The sequence below is a fragment of the Equus asinus genome, chromosome 4 (assembly GCF_041296235.1).
Source record: "Equus asinus isolate D_3611 breed Donkey chromosome 4, EquAss-T2T_v2, whole genome shotgun sequence".
NCBI classification, from domain to species: Eukaryota; Metazoa; Chordata; class Mammalia; order Perissodactyla; family Equidae; genus Equus; species Equus asinus.
In genome coordinates this window covers 108,839,071-108,857,602 of record NC_091793.1, presented here as the reverse complement: position 1 = coordinate 108,857,602, position 18,532 = coordinate 108,839,071, and the positions used below count along the sequence as shown (strand labels likewise).

General features: G+C 38.4%; 1 protein-coding gene across 1 annotated transcript in view; it reads left to right on the top strand.

Annotated features, from left to right (window-relative positions):
* The window catches only part of LRP2 (LDL receptor related protein 2), a 198,384-nt gene that overhangs the window by 98,912 nt on the left and 80,940 nt on the right, over positions 1 to 18,532 (top strand). The window contains exons 28-35 of the mRNA XM_070508061.1: positions 548 to 732; positions 1,754 to 1,982; positions 2,950 to 3,127; positions 5,219 to 5,347; positions 10,503 to 10,669; positions 11,644 to 11,787; positions 15,639 to 15,748; positions 17,273 to 17,450. Coding sequence (XP_070364162.1) covers positions 548 to 732; positions 1,754 to 1,982; positions 2,950 to 3,127; positions 5,219 to 5,347; positions 10,503 to 10,669; positions 11,644 to 11,787; positions 15,639 to 15,748; positions 17,273 to 17,450 — 1,320 coding nt within the window. The remainder of the gene's footprint in view (positions 1 to 547; positions 733 to 1,753; positions 1,983 to 2,949; positions 3,128 to 5,218; positions 5,348 to 10,502; positions 10,670 to 11,643; positions 11,788 to 15,638; positions 15,749 to 17,272; positions 17,451 to 18,532) is intronic.

The following is an 18,532-nucleotide window of genomic DNA, read 5'->3' as shown; positions in this document are numbered from 1 at the left end:
AGGTCCCTTTTTCATTTTTTTTTTTTCTAGTGGATGAGAGCAGGGAAAAGTGCAGGGGAGTTAAGGAGTTGCTTTTCTTAGCTTTAACTTAGTTATGTTTCTCAGTCTATCTCCCAGAGTCAGTTTCTTGACTCTTGATGGTTATGTTTCCTCTGCCCTTTAGAACTTTATTTTGTAATTGTTGCTGCTTGACCAATAAAGATAGTAATTTTGGCATGTGAACATTATAAATTTTCATAGGGTTGCCAGCTTAACAAATGGGTAAAGCTTTTGCTTAATTGCAAAACTTTGAAACCAAAATGAAACTACACACTAACCCAATTGTAGAGTTATCCTAGAGTATTCAATTATACAAAATCTTGCATATTTTTCCTAGAAAACGCTACTGTTGATTTGGTGGTTAGTCACATGGGAAGACAACATTTTCTAATCCTCACAAGCAATAATAGGACAAGTTAGATGCTTTATTCTAAATTTTCATATAATTTCCATGTTTGCCTTCATCTATTCCCTTTAAAATTCACTCCTTATTCACTTTTGTCCTTAGGTTCTTGACAGTGGTGTCACCATGACTGAAAGCATTGTGGTAGATTGGGTGGGTCGCCATCTTTACTGGACAAACTATGCTCTGGAAACAATTGAGGTCTGTAAACTGGATGGGAGCCACAGGACTGTGCTGATTAGTGAAAACGTAACCAATCCAAGGGGACTAGCATTAGATCCCAGAATTAGGTATGACCTTTTTTTTTTTAATGTTGCCTTGACACGGTTATAATGAGGGACAAATAATGGTAACATTATGTGGCTGATACACATGTGACAAAGTTTGAAATGATCTCTTGTTTAAACATCTCTCTAAAAGTGGTAAGTATCCAACCGGTTGTTGCTATCCTTCCTTTCTCTGAATAGTCTTCTTCATAAAGTACACAAAAGCAATTGATTTTTTACTTTATTTTAAGACCACATGGATTTATTAGCTTGGCAATACAATTATTGAAGTGATTGTTTTGGAATTATATAGTTAAGCTTCTAATGAATACATAGAGTAATATTCCATAGATGGGCTAGTTTGCTGTAACTTTGAATACCTCATGGTTATACATCAAAAAAGCCAGATTTTCCTGCTTCATTTCGTGTTGTTTAGTAAAGCTCCCTTTTACGTCATGTGAGGAAGAAAACTTTTGCCTGCTGATCCTCAAAGGAAGAAAGAGAAATTCTCCTATGTGCTTAGAAAGCTTTGAGGGCTTCTTTCCTTGAATTTATTTAGATTCTCTAACAGATTCTTTCCTGCAGGATGGTGAGTTAGGGAAATTATGTTCAATGCAATGCAGACTTCCTAGACGTGGTAGGGTATTAAACATCAGTGAAATTTTTGATGAATCTCTGATGATGAATAAATTGACTCTCTTATCTTAAATATGATAGGGCAGACAAACAAGGGCAGATGGATTTTTTCTAGATCAGCTCTTGTGGATCATACAGAAATGTGAATTTGTGTTGAGACATTTCCATGTCATAATGTACTACATGTTTTATGCACATTATAAAAACACCCAGATGGCTTATGTTTGCATTATGATTACAGTTTGATTTTGTGACACACAGAGGAACTAATCAGCTCTGTGTATATATTCTGAAATGGAGATGATTTACTTAAGCAGAGCATAAACATGATGTTCTATTACTTAAAATGACAGTTATTTTCCACATTGAAATATGTCCCCTCCAATTTCTAACTAGTTTCTTTTCACAGTGAACATCTGATGTTCTGGTCTGACTGGGGACATCACCCTCGCATTGAGCGAGCCAGCATGGATGGCAGTCTGCGCACTGTCGTTGTCCAGGACAAGATTTTCTGGCCCAATGGCTTAACTATTGACTACCCCAACAGACTGCTCTACTTCATGGATGCCTATCTTGATTACATAGACTTTTGTGATTATGATGGACAGCATCGGAGGCAGGTGATCGCCAGTGATTTGGTAAGTTGGTAGTGAGGAAAACTAAACTAAAAGCACGATAGTAGTTAGTAGAAAGCAGATAGAGTAACAAGAAAACTAAGAAATTAATTTCTGTGTGATAGACATTATAAGGCCAATCCAGGAAATATTAACAGGAGTGAGGGCCAATCCATCTTTTATTACTAAGAGAATATAAATATTTTTATTCTAGTTTATGGTCAGATTGTGCCACATCCAGGAAGGATTAATAGCTTGTATGATTTAGTTGATCTGTACATGCTAATCTCTTGCTTCTCTACCTTTAAAAAGTAGGTTAAGCAAAAATTGAAAATTTAGTTACATTTACGTTTCTCAATTAAATCATAGCCTGTTATATATTTTGTATTTTTATGCAGGAAATTCTGGTGAGTTTATTTTCACAAGTGAAATGGGAAAATATAGAAAATATGTATTTTTACCAAAGAGCTGTTACTGTTGTGTAAGGTTGTGTGACTTGAAGAGACTCTGGGAGGGCCTACCTACCTTCAGGAAATAGACATCTAAGCTGTATTGATTTATGTGGATCAGTGAGTGGCAGAATAAGATGGCGGAAATAGCACTGGATAAGGAGTGGTGATAATGGGGTGAGGGCTAGGGTTTGGGAGTAGGGGATGAGGAACCTGTAACTAGATAGGTGATCCAGATAAGTCACCTTACTTTCTGTGCTTCAGTTTTCCTTTCATTTGTAAAATGGATGCTCAGTGTAATTTTCCAGAGGAAAAATGAAGACTAAATGATTCATGTATGTGAAAGTATTTTGAGTGGTAGAGTGGGGTATAGGTCAAGCAGTATATTTTCTGTATGCCTCTTGAACAGTGACTTCTCTAAGTCTTTATTAGATAATTAGATGCTAAAGGAAACCATGTCCTTGGGCAGATATCCTTTTCTACTTTGGTCACCTTGGCTTTTATTTCTGGGCGAGGTCTCATTGTTCTCTCCTGCTTCACAGATTCTGCGGCACCCCTATGCCCTGACTGTCTTTGAAGATTCTGTGTACTGGACTGACCGTGCTACTCATCAGGTTATTCAAGCCAACAAGTGGCATGGATGGAACCAGTCAGTCATAATGTATAATGTTTACCAGCCCCTTGGGATTGTTGCGGTTCATCCAGTGAAACAACCACATAGTAAGTGACACAGAGAGTCATCCTACCTGGGAATAGCTTGGAAAACACTTATTCTGGGAATGCTAAATGTACACTGTTGTGGACCAGTTTGTTTGGGCAATAAATGTTCCTTACCTCTTTACTAACCATCCCAGTCTTAACATTTCCATTTCTTTTATTTACCATGGAAAACTCAAACCTCGTATGTAACAACAGCAGACCTAAAGTGTGTCATTTTATTCCGCAATTGGCTACTGCCTCTGTGACTTTTCTCTGAGTCTCAGTTTCCTCAGCTGACAAATATAGCATAGACCGGGTAGTCCCTTAGATCCTTTTACCACTACCACTCTGAGGTTTAAAGCAGCTTATTTTTAGGACTCGTTTATTACAGCACCATTGCCCTATAGGTGCTCTGCTGTGGCCACTCCAAGTCATCTTGGAATATATGGTGTGGGTGGCTAGATGGTTTAAAAATTTGGCCTTGGTAGTGTTCTTTCTGGTGGGAGGGGGAAATAAGTCACTTAATCTTCTCTCCTCAGAACCCTGCAGTGGTTTCTCATCACACCTCAGAATCTGCCCCTGCTATCTCCCTGGTCTGTTCTCCCACTTACTCTTTCCACATTGGCCTTCATTATGGTCCAGAAGCACACCCGGCTATGTCTCACCTCTGAGCTTTTGCACTAGCTCTTCCCTCTGCCTGGAACATCCTTCCTCCAGACGTCTGCATGAGTTGCTCCTTTATGTCATTTTGAATTCTGCTCAAATGCTTCTTGGTGGCCCTTGACTACTCCATTTAAAATAGCTTCCCCCCTCATAATTCTTTTGCTTTTTACCATCACATTGTGAAATCACACAATTTATGAGTTTAGTTTTGTCTCCTTTTGTTAGAATATCTGCCTCGTGTATACAGTATTCCAAGTGCTTAGAATGATATTTGGTATATTGTGAAGGCTTAATATTTTTTGAGTGAATGAGAGGATTAATGAATCGAGCAAGGCATATGTAATAAGCACGTATCAGATCTGTAGAACGTCCTGTGAGCTTGGTATACACACAGGATCCCTTTTTTCAAGGAGCAGAGACACACAAAGGTGTCATTAACAGCAAAAAGAAAGATTATCATCTATCCAAAACTTGGACACCAGTGGGTAAACGTCAAGGTCACATAGGGGACACACACCTTGGTTTCATTTAATGTAAAAAGATCTCTTTTAGGTCAGGCAAGGAGACACATCTTATTTAGCATCGTATTTCTATTACTAAGCTCTAGATTACTCAGTGACTGTTTGTTCATAATCCGGTTATAGACTGGATTAATCTGTGACCTTGGGCAAGTCACTCCTCCCCCTTATGCCTCTTATGAATTTTATGTTGAAAGCATGATGCTAGAGAAGGGTAAAGGAGTTTAGGGAAAACCCCAAACCAACAGAGGTAACTTTACGTACTGTCTCTCCAAATACCAGGGGCCTCTGGGAGGACAATAACAGCATGACTACACATTTAAAAATTTATTTATTTATTTATTTAAATTGAGATGTAATTGACATATAACATTGTATTAGTTTTAGATGTACAACATAATGATTTGATATATGTATATATTGTGAAATGGTTACCACAATAAGTTTAGTGAACATCCAATTACCACAGACAGTTACAAATTTCTTTTTGTTTTTTTGTGTTGAGAAATTTTAAGATCTATTCTCTTAGCAACTTTCGGATATATAATACAGTGCTGTTAACTAACGTCACTGTACATTACATCCCCACAAATTACGTTTCTTGTAATTGGAAGTACAAGCCTTTTGACCACTTTTATCCATTTCACCTATCCCCCAGCCTCCGCCTCTGGCAGCCAGCAATCTGTTCTCTCTATGACTTCATTTTTTAAAAAATTCCACCCATAAGTGAGATCATATTGTGTTTGTCGTTCTCTGTCTGACTTATTTCACTTAGCATAATGCCCTCAAGGTCCACCCATGTTGCAAATGGCAAGAATTCCTTCTGTGTTATGGCTGAATAATATTCCACATTTTCCTTATACTTTCCTCCTGTGCAGTTTCATGTGGGAGGTTGTCCATTCACAAATGTTTTCTTCTCTTTCTGTTACAGGTGAAAATTCATGTACCTTTGCCCCCTGCAGCCATCTATGTCTGCTTTCCTCAGAGGGGCCGCACTTCTACTCCTGTGTTTGTCCTTCGGGATGGAGTCTCTCTCAGGATTCTGCGACATGCGTGAGAGGTACAGTGTGCCCCTTAAGTGTGCCCTATGGAGCTTGCCATAGTTTGTGAGAAGCAATGTAAGCTCTAAAGCACTTGCTGACTGTGTGCTGTGTTCTTTCTGATTCAGCAGGTGTCTGTGGAGTGCATGCTCTATGGGCTGATTTAATTGAGCACTTCAGTTACATATTTTCTGTATATGGAGTTAACATTATGTATGCATGTGATTCAGTAATCTTTAACCTCACATTTTCTCTTACCTCGTTATAGTTAGACAAGCTATGATAATAGGATGTTCCAAATTTTGCACATAAGGAGTAAAAATTCTTGACCTTAGTATATGGCTTCATTTAACAGGTTCCTTATCTCAGTTTTATTCTCATAACCAATAGTCCATGAGTGTTCTAGCTTAGGTCTTCTGACTCCAATTTCAGTACCTTTACTGTTCTGATACTTTCAAAATGAAAGTTTTCTCTGTGTGAAATATTATAAGTGATAATTTGAGCAATTTAATCTTCATCTCATCCTAGATATTTTACTGGGTTGATTGAAGAGTATATGGAGGGTTACACTAAGTACGTTAGGGAGTAAGAAAGGGAGGAAAAGATGTAGTCCGTCCAAAAAGAGATTTCTTCTGGAGTATGTACTTGGTGTATAATAAACCCAAAAAATCACTCGCCTGTGCTTAATAATCTAATGAATTATTCTAAACTCCCAAGTTTCTTTCATTTCTCAGTGGAGTAAATGTATTCTGATACTGATAAAAATTGCTGTAGACAAGTTAAAATTAAATGTTTAATGATAAAATAATTCCTAAAGTAAGAGAAAGTAGAGTCTTGATTTAGAAGGAAATTTAGTTTTCAAATGGAAAATATATGCTCAATCCAGGAAATTTACGGTGTTTACAGATTATGTAGCTAAAGGTTTACTGAAAATTGAATTCCTTCAGCATGTAATATTTTGCAATGATACATTCATGATGAAAGATTTTAATTATTTGGTAATGTTTACAAAAGGATTGGCATTTACCATTTTTCTTCAGAGACTTATTACGGACCTAATCCTTGTTGACATTGTTTAATTTAGTGTGTCCTCAGAGTCTTTCAGCAGAAGATTAAACTGGGCTATAGACATTTTGGATACAAAGCATTCTTTCACCACACAAAGATTGTTGGACTGTGCATTGGGAATTGGTGTAATCAATATTACTATCTGGTGGTGATTGATGAGTTAATTCTAAATAGTGCCTTTTGATGTGTCACAAATAATTCCACTAGTGATTTTTCCATGGGCTGACTTTCCTGAGGTGGAACTTTTACAGTATTTCCCAACTGGTTTCTGAGCATCAGATGAGTAACTGAGTGCCAATATATATGAACTAAAAAATAGTTGCACATTCTTTTTCAACAAGAAGCTTAGAAGACTTGTGAACATTTATAGATGAAAACTTTTTACTTGATTTACATGTTCAGTAGCCTTTAAAATAGTGTTTACTAAGTGTCTGGAATAACTTTGGAAGCATGTATGTGATAAGGTTAAGTGAAAAAGCTGATACAGTCTAATATCAGCCATGTGAAACCATGCATTAAAAAATTCTGGAAGATAACACACACGAGTGCCAAGAGTGGTTACAGCTGAGTAGGGGAATTATGGGATATTTCTATTTTTCCTAATTTTATATTATAAAATTTTAAAGTGGGAGCTTTCTCTGTATGAGGTAGGATTTTTTTCCTTTAGAAAATATGTTCCCCACAATGCCAAAAACAAATAAACAAACTAAACTCAAACCAAACCACCTTCCCAGCACCCCCTAAAATAAGAAACCTCAAATCCAAAATAGGTTTTGGACTCAGTCTGAGGGACACAAGGCAATTGCTTCAGTGATTATGTGCAAAATAAGAAGAAAACAGGGGCCAGCCCAGTGGCGCAGTGGTTAAGTGCGCACGTTCTGCTTCCGCGGTCTTGGGTTTGCCGGTTCAGATCCTGGGTGTGGACGTGGCACCGCTTGGCAAGCCATGCTGTGGTAGGCATCCCACATATAAAGTAGAGAAAGATGGGCAAGGATGTTAGCTCAGTGCCAGTCTTCCTCAGCAAAAAGAGGAGGATTGGCAGCAGTTAGCTCAGTGCTAATCTTCCTCAAAAACAAAAATATAAGAAGAAAACGCTCGTTGCCCATACTCTCAGAAAGTTTGCAGTGATGATCAGTTTGTTCAAGTTCTAACTTAAGGAGGACCTAGGTTTGGGAGTCATAAATGTCGCCCTTGAATTATGATGTGTTTCCAATTTCTGACTGTCATCTCTTCCCTGCTCTGCTCAGCTAACACTAATCTTAATGGGATCATGACATGAAAAATAAAAATGAAGTAATGATCTTTCATTTCAAAAGACTGAGACATACTGACTTAGGACAGCTTAATTACCACGTCCTCCTGCACTCCTTTCCATCCAACCCCAGGTGCTTCTGTGCCTACTCCTTCACGGCTGTTATCATCGGGAATCCTAAGGGCCCAGATATTTTGTCTTGCCCTCTAGACTCTAAGTTCCTTGAGGATAAAGGCTCCACTGGCTTCACTGATGTATGCTTATTACCTGTGGCACATATTGGCACTCAGTAAATGCTGAGTGAATGACAAGCCCTCCCATATCCTTTTTTGCTCCTCTAGGCCTGTGTTTTTCACCCATTTGCTCATTTATAGGTCTATAGTGTCATAAAATCGCTTTTCTTCTTTTGTTTCTCACAGAGAACTTTTCATGCACCCTCCTATTAGTGCTTTCTAGTGCTTTTCTCGCATCATCCTTCACCTCGGCTCTCTCATTTTTCTGCCAGTGCAGCATTAAATGATGCCCCACCCTCTGGTCCATTGCCCGCGAATATTTGTTGGTTGTCAGCCCTCTCAGATATGCCAGTGGTGATCAGATAAAGGGTCTGTGACACAACTCCAGGAAGGAGTAATGGCTGGAGAAGGAGTAGAGCTGAGTAGTGCTTAGGAGAAGAGCTCCTTGGAGGAATCAGGCTCATGTTTTTTTTTAAGATTTTATTTTTCCTTTTTCTCCCCAAAGCCCCCTGGTACATAGTTGTGTATTTTTAGTTGTGGATCCTTCTAGTTATGGCATGTGGGCTGCTGCCTCAGCATGGCCTGATGAGCATTGCCACGTCCACGCCCAGGATTGGAACCGGCAAAACCCTGGGCCACTGAAGCGGAGTGTGCAAACTTAACCACTCGGCCATGGGGCTGGCCCCAAGGCTCTTGTTTGATAGATGAGAAATGCAGAGATTTTTAGGCCCTGAACAGTTCTTTGATTGAGAATTCCTCCAATTAAGCAAAAGGAAAATTACCTATTAAAATGAGCAGTATCAGGTTTTGAGTAAGTAAAATTTAAAATTTCCCTTGTGAAACTGGGAAATATTTCTTGTTTTTATGGAACCAATGAGCATTTATAACATATAATCAATAAATAATTAAATATCAATATAATTTCAAGGTACATCTGAAACTCATAATATAGTTTTCAGTTTTTATTAGTTCAGTTAAAGCAAATGAATTGGGTGGTAGTTTGATATTCAGTCAGTAGTACCCAGCCTACACTTTTTGCAGAGTAGTGATTAAGAATATAGGTTTTGGTGTCCAAGAGGCCTGGCTGTGTGATCTTGGTCAAATTGCTTAATTTTTTCTTTCCTCATTTGAAAGTTGGTGGGGCGGGGAGGGGGGATAAGTATCTAACAAACTGGGTTATGAGACTTCAAGGAGATAAATGAGGTGAAATGATATTTGCCTGGTGCATCCTGTGTGGCACATATTCTCAATAAATGAGGGCGATTATTACGGCTAGCGCAGTTGTTCAGAAGAGAAGCAATGTGGAGCATGTGGAAGAGGAAGGGCTTGTGAGTTGATCTCTTATTGCCCTTTCCTGCAGAAGTCACGGAATCCCTGCAAATCTCATTGGCCTCAGTTGAAAGTAATTTTGCAGGCTTGTTGTGAAAGACTAAATTCTACATATTGTAGAATTTTATAAAATATAAACCATTAATTGTTGCAAAATTTACTTCAAATTTGTACTAGGTAAATAAATGCTGAGTTATTTCTCAGTAATAGAAATGTCAGGTACAAAGAAAAGCTAATGAGATGTGAAAATAAGTAAAGAAAAATGTGTCAAAATAATCCTGCTGGTGATGGAAAGCTCATGAAAATTATGCAATGATTTATCATTTTATATTTTGTCTTAAGATGCTATATATGTGTGTCTTAATAACAGAAAACTCACATTTGGAAGTTTTCCTTTTCTCAGAGAGGAATTATAAAATAAATCCCCACTTTTGAATTTCATTAATTTAGATTTTTTTGTTAAGGGGACAAAAGCTAGCGTAAGGATTATCTTTGAAAAAGGACCTCTTATTAAATGAACTAATAGTTTGAACAAGATATTATGAGGATGTTTAAGTCACATTGTACAGATACCTTTGTGAGATTTAGAAGACACTATTTACATATTTCCATTTGTTTATTTGTTTATGTGGTCATTCATTTAGTTAGCAAATATTTATTAGGCAACTATTATATGCCAGACTCTAGGGACATAATAGTAAATCAGACACAATCATTGCGTTCTGGGAATTGGAATCTTGTATGGAAGACAGACGTTAGTCAAAAAACAATTGGTGGGATTATAAATTGGATTTATTTAGATATTATAGTCTCTAATAAACACTAGGCAATACCTTGAAATGCTGTTTTATTTTCTTAACATACTTAAAACTGCCATTCACCAAGAATAGTGTATAATTTTTCTCTCATATCTTTTGCAAAATCCAACTTTCCTTCCCATGAGTTATTCAGTGTTAGTGAGGTTTGTCTGCATGTAGAAATGGAAGAACTTCTTGACTGTGACTCTTAGCACATGGATGGTTTATCGGTATAAGTAAGGAATTAAGGAAGAGTAAGGTAAATACTAATCTGCCCTAGGAAAGAGCAGAATCATTGTGTGTGGAGTTGGAGGTCTGATGACCCAGCAACTCCTTGAAACCCCATAGAAGGCCCTGGATTGTTTGAAATATTGTTGCTGCAATGCTGCAGTGGCATTTTATCCCATAAGATGGTAATAATCCACTGCCTTCCATTAATTTCCATGTCTGGGAATAGTGGGATATGATTTTGACTGATATTCTGCTATTTTCACAGATGATGAACCTTTCTTAATAGTTGTAAGACACAGTATAATTTTTGGAATCTCCCTTAATCCTGAGGTGAAGAGCAATGATGCTATGATTCCCATAGCAGGGATAATGAATGGTTATGATGTTGAATTTGATGACTCAGAGCAATTCATCTATTGGGTCGAGAATCCAGTAAGTTTTTTGAATAACATTGAAAGTATATGACTTGTTCTCCAAGAGCCTATCCATGCTGCTGTCTTTTTATAGGTAAACTTTTGCTGGGTGGATAAAAGAGAAATTGTCCAGAAATTAATTTACCATCACGTTTTTTGATTCAGTGGGGGATATAAATGGGAGGTCGACCTGGAACAAAGATCAGAAAACTCTTAAGCTTTAGAATAATAAGCACATTTAAGCTATTGGGTATTCATTCAGCAAGTATTTATTAAGTGCTTGCTGTTTGCCCTACACTGAACTAGCTACTTTCAACTGCAGAATATACGCCACGAAGAAACAATAACAAGGCTTGATCTTAAGGAGTTTTAAACTAGTAGAAGATATTAGACTAACATAAAAATGATCATAACTCAAGACAAAAATCAGTAGTTCCCTAAGGAATTTTTAGGAAAGCATTTGATGTGGCTACTGGGGCCTTCATTCAGAATCTTTGCCTCCAGAATAAAAAGAACACTCCACCAACTGCCTTCGCATTGGGCCCCTTTCTTCACCCTTTAGGGAAGAAACCTGTGAGGATGGGGAAGGGGCAAAGAGAATGCAAATGAGGAAGAGAGGAAAGGTCTGTGTGTTTACTGCTTGTCACGTCTATGTAAAATGTACTCCTGGCCTCCTGATTCACACCTGTGACTTAGGTTATTTTATGACTCTTTGCCCTGTGGTAGTTAAGAAAGAAATCTCTGTAGCCAATATCAGAGGTAACCTGAATGGAAATCCTTGTGTCCTCCTGTGACACACTTATCAGTATTTTCAAAGTGCTGCTGGCATTACCATTATACGCAATGAGCCCACCCAATGGCGCCAAACCTTTGCCTTTTCTCCAAAGGTGAAGAGTGTTAAAGAAACACAGCAACTGGCAGTAGCTGCAGTGAAGAAAGTGTTTTCACACAGAAGCCTTGAAACAGCTCACCTGTCCTTGTGTTTCTTTCCAGGGTGAAATTCACAGAGTGAAAACAGATGGTACCAACAGGACAATCTTCGTTCCTCTATCCAGGCTGGGGTCTTCTATGAGCCTGGCTTTAGACTGGATATCAAGAAACTTATATTATACCAATCCTGGAACTCAATCAATTGAGGTAATGATTCTATAATACTATTTACACAAGCACTGGTTTCTGATTCATGTAAAATCTATTCTCAGGAAATGCTCTCATGGATTTTGAAATTATTTTTAAGCAGGAAGCGAAAAGGAAGACTTATTAGAAGTATCAAAATGTCTAAAGCTAAGGAAGAAAACCAACTTTTAAACTATTGGAACTTTCTATTGCCCTATTTTGTTTCCTTCTAACTATCAATACTAACATATGCATATAAAATAATTATAGGTAATTTATAAAAAGATATAAAAACACAAATAAAAAATTATGTAAGAAATTCAGCTTAAAGGGAAGATTATAGTGGGAATTTTCACTATCTTTCCTCATCAAATCTTCAATGCTATTTCAGTTCTAAACCTAATTTATAGGTTACGTCTGTTCTAAGATGGAAATATTTCTATGGCTCCAATGCAGTTTTTCTTTTCCTTTTTTTATTTCTGTTTGTCCCCCCAGTACGTAGTTGTATATTTCAGTTATGGGTCCCTCTAGCTGTGGCATGTGGGACGCCGCCTCCGCATGGCCTGATGAGCGGTGCCATGTCCACGCCAGGATCTGAACCAGCGAAACCCTGGGCCGCCAAAGCGGAGTGCGCGAATTTAACCACTCGGCCACGGGGCTGACCCCTCCAATGTAGTTTTTCTAACAGTGAAATAGAAAGTACAAACTTGCTTCTAATTCCTTTGATAATCTCCTCTTTGTGATAAGTGTTCTTTTGACTGTAATTCCCGGAAGAAATTTGAGATGGGGTGCAGGTATGAAATCACATGAAGTAAATCAGAAGTAACTTGACTGGTATTGGTTTGCTCCACTCTGCAACAAGGTTGAAACATGTAAGGGGTTATTAATTGATAATAATTTGGAAAGTGAAAATTCCTAAAGCAAAAGGAGGGTCTTGTGAGAGGGATTGTAGAGTGACAATCCACTGCTCAGGGTGAGGCATGCAGCTAGTAAGTTGGTTCTCTTTGGGACATTCAGAAAGATAGATGCTGAAGATGAGAAAGGCACACAGCAGTCACGTGGCAAATTTAGAGCAGATTCGACAGGAGGGGTGCTTATTCCAACATCAGAACGGTGCTTTACAGTTTACAAAGGTCTTCCACAAACATCATCTCCTTTAGTCCTCACAACATCCCCAAGGGCAGGCAGGAGTGGTAACATTCATGAGAGGCATGTTGCCAGTATGCACACCCGCTAACTGAGCTGTCCTAATTCCACATGACCGTTAAATGCTCCTGCTCCGTCTCTTGGTCTCTCGCTTTGTAGATGGGGGTCTTCCCTTTAGACAGATAGTTTTCCAAAAGCAGAAAACATGCTCCTCCATCAGTGTCAAGTACAATGGAAAGACACCACTTGAAGAGTAACTGAGTGTGTGCGTGTGCATATGTGTGTGTTGGTCAGGCCACTTTAATCACATAAACCTAACGTTTGTCATTGTGCCCCAATGTAGTGAGGTACAAAGGAAAGATAATTTGCTTTGGAGTCCAAAGACCTGGCTTTGAGTCTGGCTTGTTTGCTCATTTATTCATTCATTCAACAAACGCTAGTAAATGCTTTCTCTGAATCAGTCTCACGGTTACTCCTGGATATTTAAAGAAGAATATTATTCATAAAAATATCCATTTTTTATGCTTTTAAGAAGCTCACACATCTGAGAGCTAGAAACATAAATACCTTTGCTCCAGTATAATAAGTGTGACACAAGCAGTGACTATAAAGTGCCTTGGGATTGGGGGCAGAGGTAAAATGGCGGGAGGGAGAATGGCTGGCTTCTTATAAGCAGGGATTTGTGAGCTGCGTCTTGAGGGATGACCAAAATTTATTTCTGCCAAATGAAGAAATAGGGAAAAGGCATCTCAGACAGAGAAAAACACTTGAATAAAGACCCTAAGATATGAAAATGTATTTTGCGACTGGGGACAGCACTGTATTTCCTCTATTCACAGGGTGTTTGAACTTGGACAAATTACTTGACTTCTCTGAGCCTCTGCTCCCATATCTGTAAAATGGGGTTAATAGCTCAGTAAGTGAAAGCACTTCTTGACACTGAGGTATCCTGTTAATACAGAGTCCTGTTTCCCTCAAATCATCAATATAGTTAGAATATCCATAAAGGACCTGTGAGAATAATCATCCAAAGATAAACTGCCCTTTTAGTGTTTTTTATTGGTTTTCTCCTTTGGTGACACCAATTGTGACCCTTCCAGGTGAATGTTAGATTGCTTAAGAACACAGGAATAGTGTTCACTTACTGTTTACCTGTACAATCTCCCTTCCAGCATAAGAGTAACTCACATTTAATTCCAACTTGAAAATAAAAGAGGATCATTGAAGAAATGGTTTTCCACTAGGGGTAGCTGTGTGCCCATTCACTGAAAGCAATTTTATAGCTGAAAAGTGAAGCCCACAGAATGGCTATGTGAGAGAGAATCTGATATATTCTAAAAAACAAGAAAAGGAACTTTCCTTTGAACCAAAGAGTTCCTTAGGCCTAGGAAAAGGGGAGAAATTGCAGCAGAAAGAGGCAAATTGAAAAGAGAAAAATTATCCTAGTCTGAGTAGGAGAGAAAGATATCAGATAGGAGAGAGAAAAGTTTAGAGAGGAGAGTAAGGGAGAAAAGAAGGGTGTGGGGTATGTGTGTGTGTATTGTGTATGTCTATCTGTGTACGTGAGAGAGAGAGAGAGAAAACACATATAGAGGCAGAGAGAGGGGCAGAGTTGGAAACATAAACACAGATACACAATAATCTATTTGTTTTGAAAAGCAACTTTATAGAAAAACCTTTGTTCAAACCAACAGGCATTTTCTAATTCTTTACTAGTTTCTCCTCTGATTGTCTCAAGGTCATATTAAAATAGCTTTGTTCCTATGAGAAACTGCTTCTAGTCCAATATTCCATATTTCTCTTTGATGTTTCAGGGTTTCTGTTAACATTGTGGTTATAACAATTATGGCAATAATAATTGAAAATGGATAACATTGGGAAAGCCACTAAACCTCTCTAGACCTCTTTTTCATTATCTGTAATATGGGCATAATAATGGTATCTATTTCACAGAATTATTGTGAGGATTAAATCCAATAAAGCTTAGTATAATGCCTGCTACATACTAAGTGCCCAATAAATGGATCAATAAGAAAAAGGAAACACCTATTGAACACAATTGTGCGGAAGGCTTTACATGTATTATCTCACAGTCCCGTGAGCTCTATGCAGATGGTGCCATTATCATCCACATTTTACTGAGAAAGAAACTAAGTTCAGAGAGGTTAATTTACTTGCCTCAGGTCACACAGTCAGACCTGGCAAGGCAGGGACTTGAACTCATGTGTTTTAATTCAGGCTGTTAACTTGGCACAGAACTCACTGTAACTCTTGAGTAAATTTGGACCATTTGATCCACTGGGTTTTCACTGATGGGCCACTGGGTGCTATGGTCCAGTCACTGGAGTGCAGGAAAGCTGTGGGGCTCCCATTTGTCTTCTGAAGTTTTCTTTTATCTTTTTCTGAAGACATTTTTGTGATTTCTCCCAGGCAATGGTTCTCTATGTTCACTCATTTGAATCTTTCTTTTATTCATATAAATTTCCTCTCTTGCAACTTAGGTGAATTGAAAATAGGAATTTGAGAGATGATTTTGCTTTTCTTATTCTCCTTTTCTCTTGAGCTGATTGCCTTATAGCCCTGAGGTGCAATTAGGGATTATCTGAATTTCACGCAAACCCTCCAGTTCATCCCTGATTTGTTGTGTATTTAAGTTCTTTTTCATCTCAGCTTTCTTTGTTTTCCCCTTATAAAACTCAGTTCTAATAAGTGATTTTATGCTATAGGTTTTGACACTCCGAGGAAATGTCAGATACAGAAAAACACTGATTACCAATGATGGGACAGCTTTTGGAGTTGGGTTTCCAATTGGCATAACTGTTGATCCTGCTAATGGGTGAGTGTTCATACGTGGCAGACATCTTCTATCCAGCACCATTCTTGTCAATGTTATGGTCTGATAAAATGGAAGATTTCAAACTTGGGACCTTTTCTGATTTCATATGCCAACACTTGAAAAATATAGATCTCAGTGAGAAAGAGAAATAACTCTGAGTTATATTTAATGTGAAGGATATAATTTGTGTTTTGTTCTATGTTCTTCAAATTAATAACACTGCACTTAAAATTAATTACAAACAAGAATCTCAGGCATTTTAAAACAGCATTATAAGAATGAACAATACATTCTGACTTTGAATGAATGTGGGAAGCTTTAAGGGGGTAGATAACATTTGAGATGGACCTTGAGGGTATGAGAAGACTTCCAGTAGGTGCAGAATGGGTCACAACTGGGAGTGGCACTTGAGGTCAAGTGAGCAGTGAATGTGCAGAATCATGGCAGTGTTTAGCATGATTGTGTAGACGGCTAGAACCAGAGGCTTAGAGTAGGGGACAGATGACCACGTGGGAGACACGACAGCTAAAGTCATTTGGTGTCAAATCATGGAGGGACTTCAATGTCATGCTAAGGAATTGTACTTTATTCTTTTGAGAAATAAAGAGCCAATAGGGAATTTGGAGGGAGAGAGTGATAGAACCGAATCCGTGTTTTGGAAAGATTGGCCAGGATTGGAGGGGAAGAGGCCAGGGGCAGGGAAGCTGGTTAGGAGAACAGGTTCAGCTAGGGATGAGACTTCCCAGCTAAGGTTAGGTAGCATGAATTTTTAGTGAACTTAGAGTTCACAAGAGTTTTGTGACTTTGTCCAGAAACTTTTCGTAGCCTGGAATGGGAGCGGAGAAAGAAAATAACGGCAGGAACTTAGCGTTAGCAATTAGCAAGGTAGGTGCAATGGGAGGTCAAGATAATAAAGAATATTGTCAAAATGGCTAGGTATGAGGTCCAGGCATAGAGAGACTGGAGGTTTGGGAGCTCAGGCAAGTTTTGAGGGCAAAGAACAGGGTCAATAGGAGAAATAAAATAGGAGCAGGGAAGAGATGGGAGAGTTCGGTTGAAGCAGAGAATTTCTGAGTTTGAGAACTTAGAGGTAGAGAAGTTTAGAGTTGGAGGTGAGGTTCATGGGGTGGGTATATTGGATTGGTGGGGGAGAGGTGTGCAAAAAAAAGATGTTTGGAATTAAGGGGTTTGAAGACTTGGGGGAATAGAGTTTAAGAGGATTGTCTATTGAGGCTGTAGCAGGAGGTGAGATAGCTAAAGGAGCACCCACCTATGGAAGATGCTAGCCTCGTGTTTTAGATACTATTTTAAGTGGCCTCTACCTCAATAATAACTAGGAAATATACAGACATTGATAGATCACTGGTTAAGTACTCCTCCACATTGTATGTAGAAAGATATTGATATGTCAGACTTCCTCCATTGAATTGTGCACATCTGAAGGACAAGAAATACACATTTTTCTTTTAAATATTGAATGAAATCTTCTGTTTCATTAAATGCTCGTGTTTTTCATGGTTGTAGGAAACTGTACTGGTCAGACCAAGGAACTGACAGTGGTGTTCCTGCCAAGATTGCAAGTGTGAACATGGATGGCACATCTTCAAAAACTCTCTTCACTGGGAACCTTGAACATGTGGAGTTTATCACCCTTGACCTCCAGGAACAGAAAATCTACTGGGCGGTTACCAGCAGGGGAGTGGTATGGAGCACTCTTTTTTTTGTTGTGTTTTTATTTTTTTTGTGGAAGATTGGCCCTGAGCTAACATTTGTTGCCAATCTTCCTCTTTTTGCTTGAGGAAAATTGTCACTAAGCTAACATCTGTGCCAGTCTTCCTCTATTTTATGTGAGATGCCACCACAGTGTGGCGTGACGAGTGGTGTTAGGTCTGCACCTGGGATCTGAACCTGGGAACCCCAGGCTGCCGAAGCAGAGCACACGAACTTAACCACTACACCACTGGGCTGGCTCCTGTGAGCATTCTTTTAGTGTATTGGTCTTCATTGCTGGGCTTGCGTAGCTGATGCTGATCGTTTTGAGTTATCTGGCATTGGTTCTTGAACAATCTTACTTGGCAATTTGTCTCAGTGTTTTATTGCCCTTTCTCCCAATAACTTCTTTCCCTTGAGCAAATCTTGCCCGAGTGGAAGTCAAGTTCTTTATAGTACATGTATACTTCCTAATAGAATACTGTTTATTACTTTTTTTATCTTTTGTTTTTCTTTAAGATAAAATAATTCCTTCCCTCATTTCTTATTTGTATTTTAAGAGCCATTTCTTTCATGTTTTAATGATTTCAATGCTTTTCTTTAAAAGGTCATTAGGTTCTTCAATTGTAGAGATTAAAAAAACCTCTATATAGCAAGCTTCTGAGCTCAGCATCCCTTCGTAGCTACATATTACTCTCTAATGTCCTAACATGGTAGATGCGTACGTGAAAACTACCTTTCCTGGTGATTTTAAACTCCAAGGTTGAGTTCACTATATTCTGCAATAAGAAGCAGAAACTATATAATTTCATTCATTTGCAGAAATATTTATCTTCACCGCTGTGCTTATGCAGCTAAGCTGGAACTAGGCACAAAGAAGGTGCTCAATAATAATTATTCATCAATTAAAATATTGCTTTGGATGTTGCATTGAATGTGTGCTAGTCTCTTCCTTGATTTTTAAACAGTAGTGATTTCAGATCTGTCTTTGATATTGATGCTCTCTGTAATATTGTGCAGTAGGTTTGGTTTTCAGTTCATTATCAGCTCGACAAGTTCTGATTTCACTCCTAA